The 16,202-nt window shown below is 39.1% G+C and overlaps 1 protein-coding gene across 5 annotated transcripts in view; it reads left to right on the top strand.

Moving 5' to 3' along the window:
• Positions 1-16,202, top strand: part of MCM10 (minichromosome maintenance 10 replication initiation factor) — a 39,164-nt gene that overhangs the window by 8,062 nt on the left and 14,900 nt on the right. For 4 of the 5 annotated variants that reach the window (XM_055428572.2, XM_055428580.2, XM_055428568.2 and 1 more), the window contains 11 exons: positions 174-278; positions 412-552; positions 2,119-2,290; positions 4,376-4,541; positions 6,249-6,416; positions 7,922-8,038; positions 10,248-10,447; positions 11,960-12,060; positions 12,653-12,763; positions 12,850-12,967; positions 15,392-15,620. In XM_055428572.2, the coding sequence (XP_055284547.2) occupies positions 174-278; positions 412-552; positions 2,119-2,290; positions 4,376-4,541; positions 6,249-6,416; positions 7,922-8,038; positions 10,248-10,447; positions 11,960-12,060; positions 12,653-12,763; positions 12,850-12,967; positions 15,392-15,620 (1,628 nt within the window). The remainder of the gene's footprint in view (positions 1-173; positions 279-411; positions 553-2,118; positions 2,291-4,375; positions 4,542-6,248; positions 6,417-7,921; positions 8,039-10,247; positions 10,448-11,959; positions 12,061-12,652; positions 12,764-12,849; positions 12,968-15,391; positions 15,621-16,202) is intronic. The other variant, XM_055428576.2, reaches the window with a different exon arrangement.

Here is a 16,202-nt window from a genome sequence, read left to right as displayed (position 1 = left end):
AAGGGGAAATGTTTAAAGTGTAAAAGTTAATTGTGAGTTCTCAGTATGTGATTCTGTTCTGGGTCTCAAGTTTTGGAGGTTATGGGTAGACATCAAAAATCATTTCAGCACTTCCATTATGTATGATATTTCTTCTGTTCTGGCTTTTTAATCAATATATTTTTTTCCCCTAGATGAATTAAGGAAGTTGCAAGAGCAAATGAAGTCCTTACAAGAACAGCTGAAACTAGCGACAATTAAACAGCCTTCAAGTCCAGCCCTTTCACGTAAAACCCCAAGTAATCAAACTAATTCTAATAGTATGCATTTCTGTTACAAAGAAATCATAACATTACTTTTGCATCCTACTCCTGGTAAAAACAGTTTTTGAACCCCTTTCTAAATTTTCTTTACTAATTTCTTTTAATCAAGTAGATAAATCTCCACGTCCCCCTCTTAAGGAGAAGAAAGTTCAGAAAATTCAGGAGTCGTTATGCTTTGCTGCGGAGCTTGACATCCCTACTCTACCAAAACCCAAGCGAGTGGCTCGGACACCAAAGGTCTCACCTGCAGGTGTAGTACTCATGGCCCCTAGTTTCTTACTGCCTGGGCTCTGTTTACAATATATTTGGTACTCTTATGTATGGGGGTGTGTGTTGGTCTGTCTTACTTGCCCATTGAGAAAAGTAAGTTTCCTGGAAATGGGAACCACATTCTATATTTCATAATCTTTGTGTACATCTCAAAGTGCTTAGGAAATACTTGGGTAGAGAATAAGTATTTAAATGCTTAGTGGATTCAAATTTTTTTGGTTCTATAAGTCCTGTAGTTGAATTATAGTGAAGTATAACCTCTGGGTTGAGTTCTTATGCTAGAAAGCTAGAGATTTAATCTTCAGGCTGTGAGACTGAGGCACAGTGATCTCTTTAATAAAATGGTCAGGTTTTATTTGAAGCCAGAGGTTTCATTCTTATGAAAAGTCATCTTTGCCAGGAAGATAGAGTGGTACTCTATTTCAGCACATACATATATACACACAAAATAAAATGTAAAGGATTGTGTATTGGTTTTGTTGTACTGTCTTTTTGCCCAGAGCAATTGCTCTTTGGAAGATCTAAGAGAAAATGACCTGGCGGTAACTTGGCTTAGAGTAAGCAGCATTTTATTGATCACACGTTCAAAAAGGCCCTTTTGACTGCCATTGGCACATGACACAACAATACAGAATGGCTGTAGCCTCTTTGTGTTCATATTTATTTGACAACAGATGATATATTCCATGCATCCACTTATTAATAGTGTTTATTCCCTTAGGACTTCTGATATTACTAAGGTATTTTATTAGGGAGTGTCCTGAGGCATTGAGATAAGGGCATGGTTTCTGGCAATTCTAAAAAGTTCTAGGGTTACCCTGGCCCCTGCCTTGGGAGCAGTGATCCAAGTTCACTTTGAAAGTAAATACCAATCTTATTTGAGAGAGAATTATTAAGGAGAATACCCAAGCATTCCGACCCTCAGGAACATTGTCAAATGCTTGTAAAATATGAAAAGAACCATATTAGAGTATCCTAGGTCCCCTAACACTCCCGCCCCCGCATCCCCACTGATGCACATACACACAAGTAAAACGAAATGAATTGAAGCAAGAAAACAAAGGGAAGCTAACTTTGGATGTCTTTCAGGTAGAATTTGACCTGTGCACAAATCTCCACTAATTACTGATTTCAGAGGGAGGGCTGTTTCTCCCATATGAAATCTACCACAGTGCTCTCTGTATATGGTGAATATTCAAGAAATGGCATTGCACAGAGTAACAGTGTTTTAGAGTAGAACTGATGCAGCCACTAGCCACTTGTGGCTAATTAGATTACAAATTAGGCATTCATTTCCTTAGACACACTGGTCAGTTTCAGGTGGTCAGTGTCCACCTGTGGCTGGTGGCCACCACATGGACAGCAGTGGTATAAAACATTTCCATACACAGGAAGTTCTGGACTACACTGCAGAGGTTTGGGGGTAGTATAGAAATGATCCTGTGGGTTTCCGTTATTCTCTCAAGGTTTGACATGTGTTGATTAAAAAAGAAACAATTCTAATTAAAAAATGTTTAATTATCAGTGTGGTTTTTATATTTTCTAGAGCCCCAGTGCTCACCTTTGAAGAGGACAAGTGTACCCTCCCAACCACTCCGAACAACTCCTGGGAACAAGCCTGGTGGGATGACTAGGGATCAGAGTTCAGGGACACCCAGGAGCTCTGGGGAGATGGCTCAGGATGTCTCCGTGGAAGCCTTCTCTGGCCTGAGGCTCAGGTCAGTAATTGTGACAGCCCTCTCTCTGCTCGTAGTCCCCACAAGATGCCTCTTCTCCTTCCTAGGGACTGAGCCTTCCAGAATTAGTGTGTTTGTACTGCCGAGTCCCATGAGACGTATAGCTCTTATACTTGACCGTACTAGGCCTTTGGCACTGAATTTGACTCAGTGTATTTACATATGAATAGGAAAGTTTTCTCTTGTTTGTGTAGAGAATAAAAGATATATGTTCTTAAAAATGAAATCAATAAATAAGTACTGTATTTAACCAGAAACTAGTAGGAACAGTGGTAGAGACTATTTTTAAATACCTAAAGGAATATACAGTTTAACTAGGATAGTAGTATCTTCTTAATGTTAATAGAAATAACTGTGCTTTTTTGTATTGTTACGTGGAGAAATTAAGATATTCAGGTAAAATATAAATGGGAGGTGGGAGAGAGGCTCAAGAGAGAAAGGATGTATATACACTTAAAGCTGATTCACATTGTACAGCAGAAACTAACACAACATTGTAAAACAGTTATCCTCCAATTTGAAAAAAATAGAAATACATCCCAGGATCAGTTCAGGGAAAAACCTGGATTTCTGAGTCTTCTGTGTCTATTGCTTTGCACCCCTGTTATTACTGCTCTTGAAGCCTTGGGCAGAGACGACATCCTTACCCTGAAACCAGATTGCCTTTAGTACTGTCTGAGTAGCCAAGTGCAGCCCCTCTAGAACCTTGTCAACCTAAACTAAAACTGCTAAGCTTTTAAATTATATGTTATTGAGCAGGGGAGAACAAGTGACTCCTGACATGCAGTAGAATTTTATTGTAATAACTCCATACTCTTCAAAATTGGGGGGATCAATATTTTAATTAATTGTGTATTAATTATGTATGTAAATATTAATATAATTAATGTAAATATTATATTTTAAAATCAGTTTTTTAATTACATTTGAGACAGAATTCGAGGAATGGAATATAGTAAAAACTCACTGAGGGAACTTCAGGCTTGTTTTTTAAGGTAAATATGGCCCTCCTGAGATAATACGGCCTTTCCCAGTGGAAACACCCTAGAGATAATACAGATGTTGCTAATGCGGGTATTGCTATACATTTGAACTGAATGGAGGTAGATGAAGTTGAAACTAGTCAGCCAGAGCTTCTGTGGGGCCTACAAATTTAGGGGGTTGCAGAGTTTTTGAGTCTTTCTCATGATTGTTCTTCCTGAACCTTAGAACCTGAAGATACTCTGTAGGATCATAGCTTCGTAGTAACCTGTTAACTCGGAAATCAAACAAGGAAAGAATTTCTCCACTTATGTCAGTGTTTCCGTCCTGAATATTCTTTATTGTTGAGTTAGCCCTTAGAGTTTCTATTCTAGAAAACTTCTGAAAGAGTCAAAAAGCTTGTTTTCTCCTGACTGCTCTCATCCTAAAATATGTTATATGATCCAACATGAAACAGATTTTAATATTCAACTAGAGAAAAACAATTTGCAAATTTTATGAGTTTTAACCAGTCATTAGAAACAACAGTGTATTAATTGAAGTTCGAGTCAGTTTTTTTAATTATATGAAAAGGTTGGCTTTTAAAAAATCTGATTAGAAATAGTAAAACTTACGAAAATCTCACAGAATTGATGGAATTGAAATATCCTAATTTACCTAAACAATTCATAATTTTATATTAAAATCAAGAGATTATTTTTAAAAGAATGTTATATTAGAATTCAAAAGAACTTAAATAATTTGTGGTCTTTACTTTCTACATAAGTCCCAGTTCTATATCCGTGGAAAAGCAAACCTGGTCTTTAAAATAATCTTTTGGGGAGGAGGCCGTGCTGTATAGCATGGGGATCTTAGTTCCCCAATAATGGTGGAACTCATGCCTCCTGCATTGGAAGCACAAAGTCTTAACCACTGAACAACCAGGGAAGTTTTCACCTGCTGAAAAAATATGTGCCTTGTACTAAGCCTCCCTAAGAACAGGTGCTTTAGAGATTTATGTCCATAATATCTCTTCTAACCAATTTGCTACAGTGCCAGATTATCTCTTAGAGTAATAATCTACCAATCGCTGGTGTCTTGACCCAGAAAGCCTCGAGTATCCTCCACAGAAATGAACAAGAAAATGATCGGCCGAAAACTTATCAGACTGTCTCAGCTCAAGGAAAAGATGGCAAGTGAGAAGCTGGAAGAAATAGACTGGGTGACGTTTGGGGTTATATTGAAGAAAATCACTCCACAGAGTTCTAACAGTGTAAGCTATTTTATTTATCAGCTGTTTCATCACAGATTGGCAGTGGAGACTCATGTTCTTGATTTGTTACCCAGAGCCCATCAGTGTTTCATTTTGTAGTCATTGCTAGTAAGTTCTCAGATTGCCACACCATCACCTGGTTGGTACCAGAGTGGGAGATATGTAAGGAAGGCCCTACGTAAAGGTCTGGTTGGACAGGTTTCTTGAGCCTTTTATTGTCCACATCATTCTTACTCATTTTACTTGTTTGGTGATGCCTGTGGATGCTCTACAACTCTGATTAATCCCCCTTATGGAAGGGGAGAACGTCCTCAAAGACCGTTTGGAGAGTCTTACTAGATGTAAGATGTCAGTCACCAAAGTCCTGATATTGCTGACCTGTGCCAGTACAGGATGGTACATTTCATTTGCCAAATATTATAAAACATCTGGTAAGTTTTTAAATCACAGTTGACTGAGAAAGAACAAAAATTATTCTGTGGCCAAGTCAGAAAAGCTGGATTCTAAGCCTCATTCTTTATTTATCAGGAGCTTTGTGGCATTAGGTGGCCCTTACTCTTTCTTTAAGGACCTCCATTTGCTTATCTGTAAAATGAAGGAATTGTCTTTTGATTACCTGAAAGGCTGTCTCTAAAATACTTCAGATTATCTTGTTCAAAACTAATTTCATTCTCCAGTTTTGATATTGACCAAACTTAAATTTTTTTATGAGCTCTGACACCAGGGGTTGAGGTTCAGATTCTGAGTCCTGCTCTATCCCTGGTCTGTCTCAGTAAATGTGAACAAAGCTGGTTTTCATTTGATTAAGTTCATAATTGCATTACCACTGGCTATAATGACATTGAAATAATAGGTGTGAAATTTATCTGAACTTCTCTAAGAATGGCATTGTATAAATCCTTGGAATAATTATAATACTGGAGTTTAGGCAGTAATTCACTATAACCTGTAGCCATACCCACTCTGGGCTGCCTCTGAAATAGCTTGATTCAGTATTGTGTGAATTGCTTTTTTAAAAATTCTATAAACATGGAAGTTGTTCAGATTATATGTGGCTAGCATTTTGAGTTTCTTGATATGTCATAGTATTTCCAAAGTTTCAGAGTTAAATACAACCAGTTTTCTTTAAATGATGCTGTTTTTCTCCTAAGGAAAGATATAGAAGCATTGAACTGAAACTTCCTTATTAATATTAAAATAACAATGATAAATAATGTTTATTAAATATATATCAGTAAATTTTTTATGGAAGTGTAGTTGATCTACAATGTTGTGTTTTAGGTGTACAGCAAAGTGATTCAGTTATACATATGTCGATATGTTTCATGTTCTTTTCCATTATGGTTTATTATAGGATATTGAATATAGTTCCCTATGCTTTACAGTACTAGTCTTTATTGTCTGAATATTTTATATAGTACTTTGTGTCTGCTAATAACAAGTTGAAGAAACAAAGTTAACAAGTTAACAAGAAAGTTGTTTCTTTCTGAGGTTTGCCTTTCTTCACCTTCATTTCTAAAATGAGAAGAGGCATACCAAATTCTTGAGAAAGGATTAATTTATAATTAACAGACATTCTAATGATAACCTATTCATACTGGGTCATGCTTAGCTATTTTCCACAGTAGAACACTTGGACTGTATATGAAGACATTGTAACCCATTGTTCAAGATTTATTAAAGATAACCATAAATGATTTGCTTCAGGGGAAAACATTTAGCATCTGGCGACTGAATGATCTTCGTGACCTGACGCAATGTGTGTCACTGTTCTTGTTTGGAGAGGTTCACAAAGAACTCTGGAAGACTGAACAGGGTTCTGTCATAGGGCTGCTCAATGCAAACCCCATGAAGCCCAAGGATGGTTCAGAGGAGGTAAGACTCTGTTTCCATGTGTTTGTTTGGGGTTTTTTTGTGGTCTTTATAACTTAGCTGAGTTCTATCAAAAACCTTTATGCTGGTCTACCTCCAGGTAATAAGCTTTTGTATTATTTTTACTCCATTTTACTGGCTTTTTTTCATTCATTTCTTACCTGCCAGTATTCTGAATTTCAGACTAGGCTAGAGTATTTTATGACAACTTTTTTCATTATATTTTTTCAAATTCATTCCAAGCTTCCTGGAATTTATTTTTCAGTACTTGGGCTCAGGTTCCCTTCCATCTCCTATTATCCTTGATAGCATCGGGAAGGAAGGGTTTATAGTTGAGGAGGGTTTGTTCCGTTTGCTAGTACAATCAAAGCTGCAACTTACGAGTTTTTGTTTTTAAAGTGACTTTTCACTGTCTTAAGCAGCATTAGAATTTGGGTTACTACCTACTTACTGATTCTCTAGTAAACTGCAAACAGGTACAGTGTGAACAATAACAGTTTCTCCACAGGAATCAACAAGGGGCTACTGCTTCTGTTGTAGACACATTATTATATCAGGAGGAGTGAGAGACAGAGTTGTTGCATTCATTGCTTTCACGAGAGAATAGCAACAAATCTTCATTTATTGGTTTGGAAGGTGTTTGGCCACAAGTAACAGAAAAGCTTCACTACAGTTCTTTGTAATGGTAGACACTGAGGTTTTTGTTTTTCTTGGATAATAAAAAATCCAGACATAGGCAGTGTTGCTGCTGCTAAGTCACTTCAGTCGTGTCCGACTCTGTGTGACCCCATAGACGGAAGCCCATCAGGCTCCCCCGTCCCTGGGATTCTCCAGGCAAGAACACTGGAGTGGGTTGCCATTTCCTTTTCCAATGTGTGAAAGTGAAAAGGGAAAGTGAAGTCGTTCAGTCATGTCTGACTCGTAGCGACCCCATGGACTGCAGCCTACCAGGCTTCTCCATCCATGGGATTTTCTAGGCAAGAGTACTGGAGTGGCTTGCCATTGCCTTCTCCAGTAATGCTCTAATACCAGGGCTGGTGTCCATGAGTCTCTCAGATTTCCCTCTTGGTCACAAGATGACTTTGAAACCCTAGCCATCACATATCCATTGAAGTCAGGAAGTCAGCCAGCCTCTTCACTCTGCTTTTATAGAAAAGCAGAAGCTTTCCTGGCTACCTTCCCTGCAGACTCCTACTTCAGTCTCATTGGCCAGAGTGGAGTCACATGACAATCATTAGCTGCAAAGAATGCTGGGAGAACTGGGAACCTGCTCCATCACTGGAGGCTGAGCATTAGGATTCTGATAGTAAAGACGCAGGAGGGAACAGAGAACTAAATGTCCTCTCTCTCCCATTTCTACAACTGTTTTACAGAGCACTGGCTTCAAATCCCAGGGCACTGATGAAAAGGATAAGCCTAACTCAGGCCAACCGTTACTATATCCATTCTTGCGGGTGAGGGGCCATACCTTTGTTTGCTTTTAATTCCCACTACCTCTTTTTATACAGATATGCTTATCTATTGATCATCCTCAAAAGATCTTAATTATGGGGGAAGCTCTTGACCTGGGAACCTGTAAAGCAAAGAAAAAGAACGGAGAACCATGTACACAGATTGTGAATTTGGTAGGTTTAAGCTTTGTTGGGGTGGCTTTTGCTAAAGAAAGAAACATACGAATAAATTTTAGGCACTTTACCTGTAATGACCTATTTGGAACTGAGTTTCGTACATAATAGGAAGCATCAAAGTGAGAAAGTAGAATGTGTGGTTAATAATGGCCAGTTTAAAAAGCTGAGGGCGGGGGAAGGATTTAACCTCTTAGGAAACTGATCTTTTATTACCAGCTGATTGGGAAGTATAAGAAAAACAGAATTTTAATTTGCCCTCAATTCTTTCTAGTGCTGAAGATCAAACTCTAATGATGAAATACACTGCAACCTTATTTTAGCCAGTACATAACTGTATTCTACCTTTTATTAGAACTTTCTTTTTTGAAAAGTAAATAAACATTGTACTGAAATAGAATGCACATACCAGACCATTCAGCTTTAAAGTGCACAGTCTAGTGATTTTTAATGTATTCACAGGGTTGTGCAATCATCTCCACCAGGTAATTTCAGAACATTTTCAGTCCCCTTCTAAAAACCCATACCCTCTAACAGTAATTCTCCATTCCGCTTCTCCTCCAGTCCTGGCAACTATTCATCTACTTTCTGTCTATAGATTTGCCTGTTCTAGACATTTCATACAGTGGAATTGTATAAGGTAGAGCCTTTTGTATCTAGCTTCTTTGGACTTAGAATAATGTTTTTAAGATTCATCTGTGCTATGTTCATGCTCCAAAGCCTTTTATCAGCACTTCATTCCTTTTGGTATTTGAATAATACTCCATTGTATGGATAGACTACACTCAGTTTATCCTTTGGTTGATAGATACTTAGGTGGTTTTCATGTCTGACTGTTATGGATAATGCTGCTGTCAACATGCATATACAGGTTTTTATGTGGGTGTCCATTTCAGTTCCCTCAACTATATACCTGGAGTGAAATTGCTGGATCTGTGTTTAGGTTTTTGAGGAACTACCAAACTGGTTTCCCAAGTGGCTTTTACAGTCTCCCTAGCAGGATGTGAGGGTTCTAGTTTCTCTAACACTTTGTTACTGTCTGTCTTTGATTATAGCCATCCAAGTGGATGTGAAGTGGTACTTCTTAGAGCTCTTTGAAAGGACTGGATAATAGGTTCTGGTTTCATCTCTTTTTATTTCGCTCATTGCTGCCTAACAGATGAACTAGTGAGCAGGAAATAGGGAGGAAAGAGACAGTTGGAAAGAGGTCTCAGGGGAAGTGTGCCTGTCAGATCACAAGAGCTGGACCATTAAACCTCCATTGTCAGCATCTCTTAAGTTTCACCCAGTTCAATAATACTTCATAGTTTCTCTTTGCTCCTTTCACTATAAGGGTAGCATTTGAGAGTCAACCAGAGAAACAGAAAGGAAACTGATTTTGTTTTATTTTTTAGCTTCTGTTGAGGTAAAATTCACATTATGTACAGTTAACCATTTACGTCAATAATATTTAGTGTATTTTATTGTGCAACCACCAGCTTCAGGTTTCAAAATCTTTTCATCACCCCATTAAAAAAACACCCCCTAGCAATTAAGTAACCATTTCCCTGATGACCTATATCTGTTTTCTGTCTCTGTGGATATATGCCATAAAAGGAATCATACAACATGGGACCTTTGTGTCTGACTTCTTTCATTTGGCATAATATTTTCAAGGTTCATCCTAGAAACTGACTTTATTTCCATTGTAGAAAAAGGACAAAGGCAATGAAAAGTACCACTTTTTCTTGTACCTGAATAGTGTGTTCAGAGTTTAGTCCCCTTAACTTTTTTTTTCTTAATTCCTATTGAGTATAGTTGATTTATAATGTTGTGTTAGCTTCAGGTATACAACAAAGTGAATTAGTTATATGTATACTTACACCTGCTCTTTTTAGATTCCTTTCCCATATAGGCCATTACAGAGTACTGAATAGAGTTCCCTGTACTATAGAGTAGGTAGGTTCTTATTAGTTATGTATTTTATATATAATAGTGTGTGAGTATGAATCCCAATCTTCCAATTTATCACCCCCACTCCACCCCCTTACCTAGAGGATAAACTTCTAAGTTGCTTCTTAGCAGTGGATAGAGAATAATCTCAGTAGTTAGCCGGGAGAGTTTTGCCCACAGAATAGCTCTCTGTGAGGCTGGGAGAAAATTGTGTCCATTAACATTGTCCCCGGCCTGTTGCCCTAATGTTGATACAGCTGCTCTTTTCTCTTCACAGAATGACTGTGAGTACTGTCAGTATCACATCCAGGCCCAGTACAAGAGGCTTAGCGCCAGGCGAGCTGACTTGCAGTCCACCTTCTCTGGAGGCCGCATTCCAAAGAAGTTTGCTCGCAAAGGCATCAGCCTGAAAGAACGGCTGTGTCAGGATGGTTTTTACTATGGAGGCATTTCTTCAGCCTCATATGCAGCCTCAATGTAAGACATTCTCAGAGCTTCTTTGAGGGCTGGGGTCTTCATTTAAGAGTAAACCCAGGACTTCTCTGGTGGTTCAGTGGTTAGGACTCCATGCTTCCACTGCAGAAGGCATGGGTTGCATCCGTGTTTGGGGAAATTCTGCATGCTGTGCTGTATGGCCAAAAAGGAAAAAACAAAAAGTAAACCCAGTGGTTGTACATTTTTGTCCCAGTCCTAGAAGGTTTGTACTGGTTTCATCTTTTATAACAAGCTTCCTAAAACTGTAGCAGAGGAGAAGAGACCCCAGGACAAGGTTATTACTTCATTCCTGGGAAGAGAAGAAAACACTTAGAAGGAGGAGAAACTGAGTCTGGCTATCCTGGTCTCTAACAGGGAGCCCACACTTCCTCTTTGGCTTCTAATGTGAATAGTCCAACTTTGTCAGGACTGATTGGCCACTGAAAGTGTTCACCATAGTGTTGACATCCTTGAAATCATTTCCATCGTGACTGTGAGTGTGAGGTTGTAGATCTCAGGGAACCCACAGTGAACTTAATGAATATGCAGAGAAACCTCACAGGGGAGGGGGATACTGCTGAAGCCGGCACTCCTGGGGATCTCAGCCTCTCCCTAGAGTCCCTGAGTAGGTGATTGATGGCCTGTCACCTGACTCTGTAAAATATACTTGAGGCAGGGATTTGGCTCAAGGGAGCTACATTTGGTCCAAGAGTAAAACAGATTTGGTCCTCAATCCAAGAGACACTGGGCTAGAGGACTCTCACCTCCTGTCTATTTTGTAACATCAAGAACATTTTTAAGATTTAAAATAATGTCTGTATTTTAGCAAAAAGCAATCCACATAGCAAAATTTTTTAAAAACATATGTACAGTTTAGTGAAAAGGAGACAATAAAAACCATCTATAACCCCACCATCTAGATAACTGTTAGTTTTGGTATATATGGTTTGGGGGGACATTTCCCTTTAATTTTAAGAGTTTAAATTTTTAAGAGTATAAAATGAAGTCATAGTATGCCTATAATTTGCAGTGTTCTTCTTTCCCATAAAAATATGGGAAAGAAAAAAATATTTTTCTTTGTGGAATATTCATTTAACGGCATTAATTTTAGTGGCTTCATAGTATTCTTTTTCATGGCTCTGATAACTTAAATAATTCCCTATGGATAAACATAGTATTTCTAACTTTTAGCAATACAAAGCTTCCATTAATATCCTAAATTTTTGCATAGGTCTTACGTAAATCCTAGACTTCTTGATAAGTCCTAGTCTCAGTCAAAGTGTTTTCATATTTTTATATCTTTTGCCAATTTACTTTTCCAGAATGGCCTTCAAGCAGGTTTGTAGGTTGCCTGTCTTAGGTCTGTGACATAATGCACACATCAGTTACGTGTAGGACCATGGTATTAACTACAGTCTACTTAAAAGGAGCTTTGAGAAACATTGACGTTTTGTAACAACTACTTTTCTGCCTCATAGAGCATTGACTTTCAGTGGTTTTCATTTTCCTTTTCAGTGCAGCCGCTGTTGCTCCTAAAAAGAAGATTCAAACCACTTTGACTAACCTGGTGGTTAAGGGCACAGACTTGATTCTTCAGGAAGCTCAACAAAAACTAGGTAACTTTGTTTCTTTCTCCATGTTAAATTTGTAGTCTTCAGGATTGAAAACAGTTCCTAACTCTAAATTATACTAAGTGATGTCTCCTAAACTAAAAGAGCCAAGCTTAGTCGGCAGCATCTTAAGCAACAGCATATTAATCTTAGCTGTGTCTTAGGTTTTTAAAACGTCTCGATGTATCTGGGTCTAACTCTTAGTGTCTGGCACTAGAATCAGTATTGTCAGCTTCCTGTCTTTCACTAAAACAGGTCCAGACCAGAGAATGCCACCTCCACTCTGTCCTTGAGGCTCTGTTTATAACAGTGGTCAAAGTCTAGCATGGACCCTTTCCCGTAGTGCACAATCCAGAAATAGTGTGTGAAATGACCCTTCAGATAATAGTATTTTAATCATTTTTCAAAGTAAGGTATTTGTCTTACCTTTGCAGTCCTACTGGTCTGATGTTAGAGATTAAGGATTCTCTTTTCTCTTGATATTCCATCTACTTCATTTACAAATGAAAAAATTATGAAAGCAGAGTTTAAAAAAAGAATAAGACACATGACAGAAAATAGACTGAATTGAATCCTCTAAACCTGATATATATTTCAGGAATACCCCAGAAGAGCTTGTCTTGTTCTGAGGAATTCAGGGACTTGATGGACTTGCCTACATCTGGAGCCAGAAACCTGAAACATCATTTAGCCAAAGCCAGGTCATCAGGTACAGTCAGCCTGCACCTGCTCTGGTGTCCACACCTGAGACCTGCCCCCTCTCAGAACTTGCTCAGCCTGTGGCTTGTGTTTTAGGGATCATGGGGAGCCCGAAACCTGCTTTCCAGTCCATCTCAGCATCAGCCCTCTTGAAGCAACAGAAGCAGCATATGTTAGAGATGCGGAAGAAGAAATCAGAAGAACTGCAGAAACGGTAGGAGGCACAGGTTTGATAGTCCCTGTGTAGATTGCTCATATCATGAATTCTGCAGCTGTCCTCGTAGATTTCAGAAGTGTGACGCTGGATTTGAGGTGGTTGACCGCCTTTTCAGCTTTGAAAGTTTTCTTAAAAATAATTTTAGCATAACTTTTAAAGTTATAAAGCATTTAAAGGTAAGTATTTCTGACTGATGCTAGTGAATCCTGAGACCAAGTACTACAGGCTGTAGTAATTAATGTCACTGTAGAAAAGAGAAAGTAATGACATACAAAGACAGTTTTGTGAAAAAGGAAAGTAGACTGTGGCCAGTTTGCCACGTTTCTTAGTTTTGCCAGTTAGGTTTTTTAATTACAGTCTGAGCCAGTGCATGGCTTCTGCATTTGTTCAGGTCAATGATAAAATTGAGACACCGAGAATGGAGAGTCACTTGAGAGGCAAAATCAAGTGGAAATGGGCATGGAAAGTAAATGAATCAAAGACTCTTGAACTCAAGTTATCTGAATGGTAGTAAAAGCTACTGTCTACAGGCACCAGTGTACGCTGACCACCATGCTTTAACACTGTACACACGTCACATTGGTCCTTACCATAATCTGTGAAGTATTATTATCCTTGTCTTGTGATTAATGTAACTGAAGACCAGAGAGCTAGTAGATAGTGGAGCCAAGTTTAAACTCACACCTACCTATTCTACTCCAGTGTTGAACCATTGCTGTCCCAGACCTGGGCTCTTACAGGGTATGTGGTTCCATGGGGGGAAAGAAGTCTATTAAGAGTCAAGAAGAGATGCTTTGGAAAAATAGGGGAACAGATTTGGCCTCAGGCAGGTTAGTTTGAGGTCCTGGTAGGCTATCTATAGCAGTATTCATCAGGGGCCTACAGATGACATGAATGTATATGTATATACATGGACACGTGTGGACCATGTGGGGAGTGGAAAGTACCTGTCAGTTTAAAGGCATTACGGTTTAAAGTTTTGCTGGCCAAACATAATTTATCTTTGGGCAGCATCTGGTAGGCAGTTGGCAAACTCAGCCTGAAACTTATAGGAGTGAGGATAATATGGTAGTGAAAAGAAGACTGGCTCAGGATTACCTGGTACTAGTCCTCAGCCTGTCACTTGATGGGCAGTAGGGTCTTGGGCCTCAGTTTCTTCATCTCTACAATGAGACGTTAGGACAAATGATTTCTGACCTTTGTTGTTTTCACTTAGCCCTCGAAGCCACATACGAAGGGGTGGGAGGGAGATTCAAGGAGGAGATATATTATACAGCAAAAACTAACACAACATTGTAAAACAACTGTCGAGGTCCTTTAATGGACCCGAACCTGGTGGTCTGGAGTCAACCGATAAGAAAGTAAAAGAGAGAGAAAGAGGCTGATATTCCTTGGTTTACACAGAAAGCCAATAAAGCCCCCACACGGGGCTTGCTCTGTTCATGAAGGCCTCAGGCGCCCTCTTGATAGTGTGAAAGCGCAGAGCGCCTTTTCGAGAGGGTCTTAGAAGCCCGGGCAGGAAAGTGAACCCAGAGATCCTCTACGCTCCAAGAATTAGCCTGAAAAAGAGAGAGAAAGCAAGACACGGGGACCAAAGCTCTGATGGAGCAAAGGTGTTTTAATCAACTTGTTGTGGGCATATATACTGTAGTTATTCTCAGCAAAGATAAAGATTAAAATTCCAGACTTGAGAGAGTTGTAAATAATCACTTTTACCATATGGTTCATAAAAAGGAAGAGGGTAATTATCACCATATAGAAAAACTAACGAAGGAAATGCCTGGATTCCTTAGCCCCCAGCAGAGGCTTGCCTCTCCTCTTAATTCCTGAATATTCAGGAATTAATAAGGAACAGAGAATTCCTGACAGATCCAAAACAGCACACAGGAAGCTTCCTGTTAGATGCTTCCTGACAAACAACTATACTAGAAAAATAAAATATCATCTTAAAACTAGAAAAAAAGCCCATATATAAAATAATCAGTGTGAATCATGTTAATAGCACCCTTCTTTTATGACTTCCAAATGTACTGTGTGTGTTACCTCATCCTAGTAGAATAAACAAAATACACAGATTCAGTGAGTTCCTGAAGCATCTCAGCTAATCAGAGGGCTCAAAATATAGTCCACAGCTCACCTTCAGGGCTGAAGATGCTCCATATACTGACCCTACTAGAAAGCCAATTGATAAAATTAGTAATCAGTTGTAAATTGGTGAAACAGCATTTATTCAGTGAAAATTCAGTTAACTGAAGAATTAGTGAGATTTGTTCTTTTTTACTGTGCGCTAATCTGAATAACCAAGGATGGAAAATTATTTTACTGATGACTGCTTATCAGCTCGTGGCCTGCCTGCGGTCTTCCAGTCTGTGTGTTTTGTGCTTTTGTGCATAGTTTGTGACTGCCTTTTTCTTTATAAAGCTTTCTGCAAAGCTCCAGTGAAATCAGGAGCCCAGCTGTGCCATCCTCTTCTCAGCAGCCCCCTTGTCGATCTCCACCAACGGGGGCTAAATTCCCCAAGATGGAAGGAACCCCAACCACGCAGATGCCCAAGCTTGGAAGAGGCATCTCAGAAGGAGATGATGTCCTCTTTTTTGATGAGTCACCACCACCAAGACCAAAGCTGAGTGCCTTAGCGGAAGCCAAAAAGGTAGCTGGAGTCTGTGTTCTTCACCACTTGGATCTGTATTCTATGAGACACAGCTGGTGCTTCAAACTTAATATACCCGTGACCAGACGAGACAGTTACCTCATACCTGTTTATTGATCATGATAATTAGAGTCAAAGGAATTTTGAATGATAATTGGTATCAACAATGCCATTCATTTAATTCAAGAAAACCAGCCACTGTCTCCACATTATTTCTTGTCAGGCTGCAGGAGATAACATGGAAGAAATCTTAGGTAGAAGCCCAGTCTGTAGACAGCTAAAAACTAAATTGCTCTGATTGAAGTGGCCGTTGGGGGTGGTCAGAACCTCTCCTTTTCCTGAGTCACTGAGCCCCCGACTTGAACCTGTCTTCTCCATTCTAGTTAGCAGCTAGAATCACATGAAGAGCAAAGGCTAGCTGCAAGGCAAAGCCACACCTTTAGTAATAGTAATAGCAGTTACACACCTATGTTAACTATTATTCTGTGTCTGAGATTTGTGCATACATGCTATTTACTGTGTATTTACATGCTTGTCTTGCATTATCTCGTTTTATCCTTACAACTACAACCCTAAAAGATA

Source organism: Moschus berezovskii, chromosome 15 (assembly GCF_049115385.1).
Source record: "Moschus berezovskii isolate FMDL1 chromosome 15, NW_MosBer_1.0, whole genome shotgun sequence".
NCBI lineage: Eukaryota > Metazoa > Chordata > Mammalia > Artiodactyla > Moschidae > Moschus > Moschus berezovskii.
The sequence above is the reverse complement of the archived record's forward strand: the minus strand, read 5'-3'. Positions and strand labels throughout refer to the sequence as shown.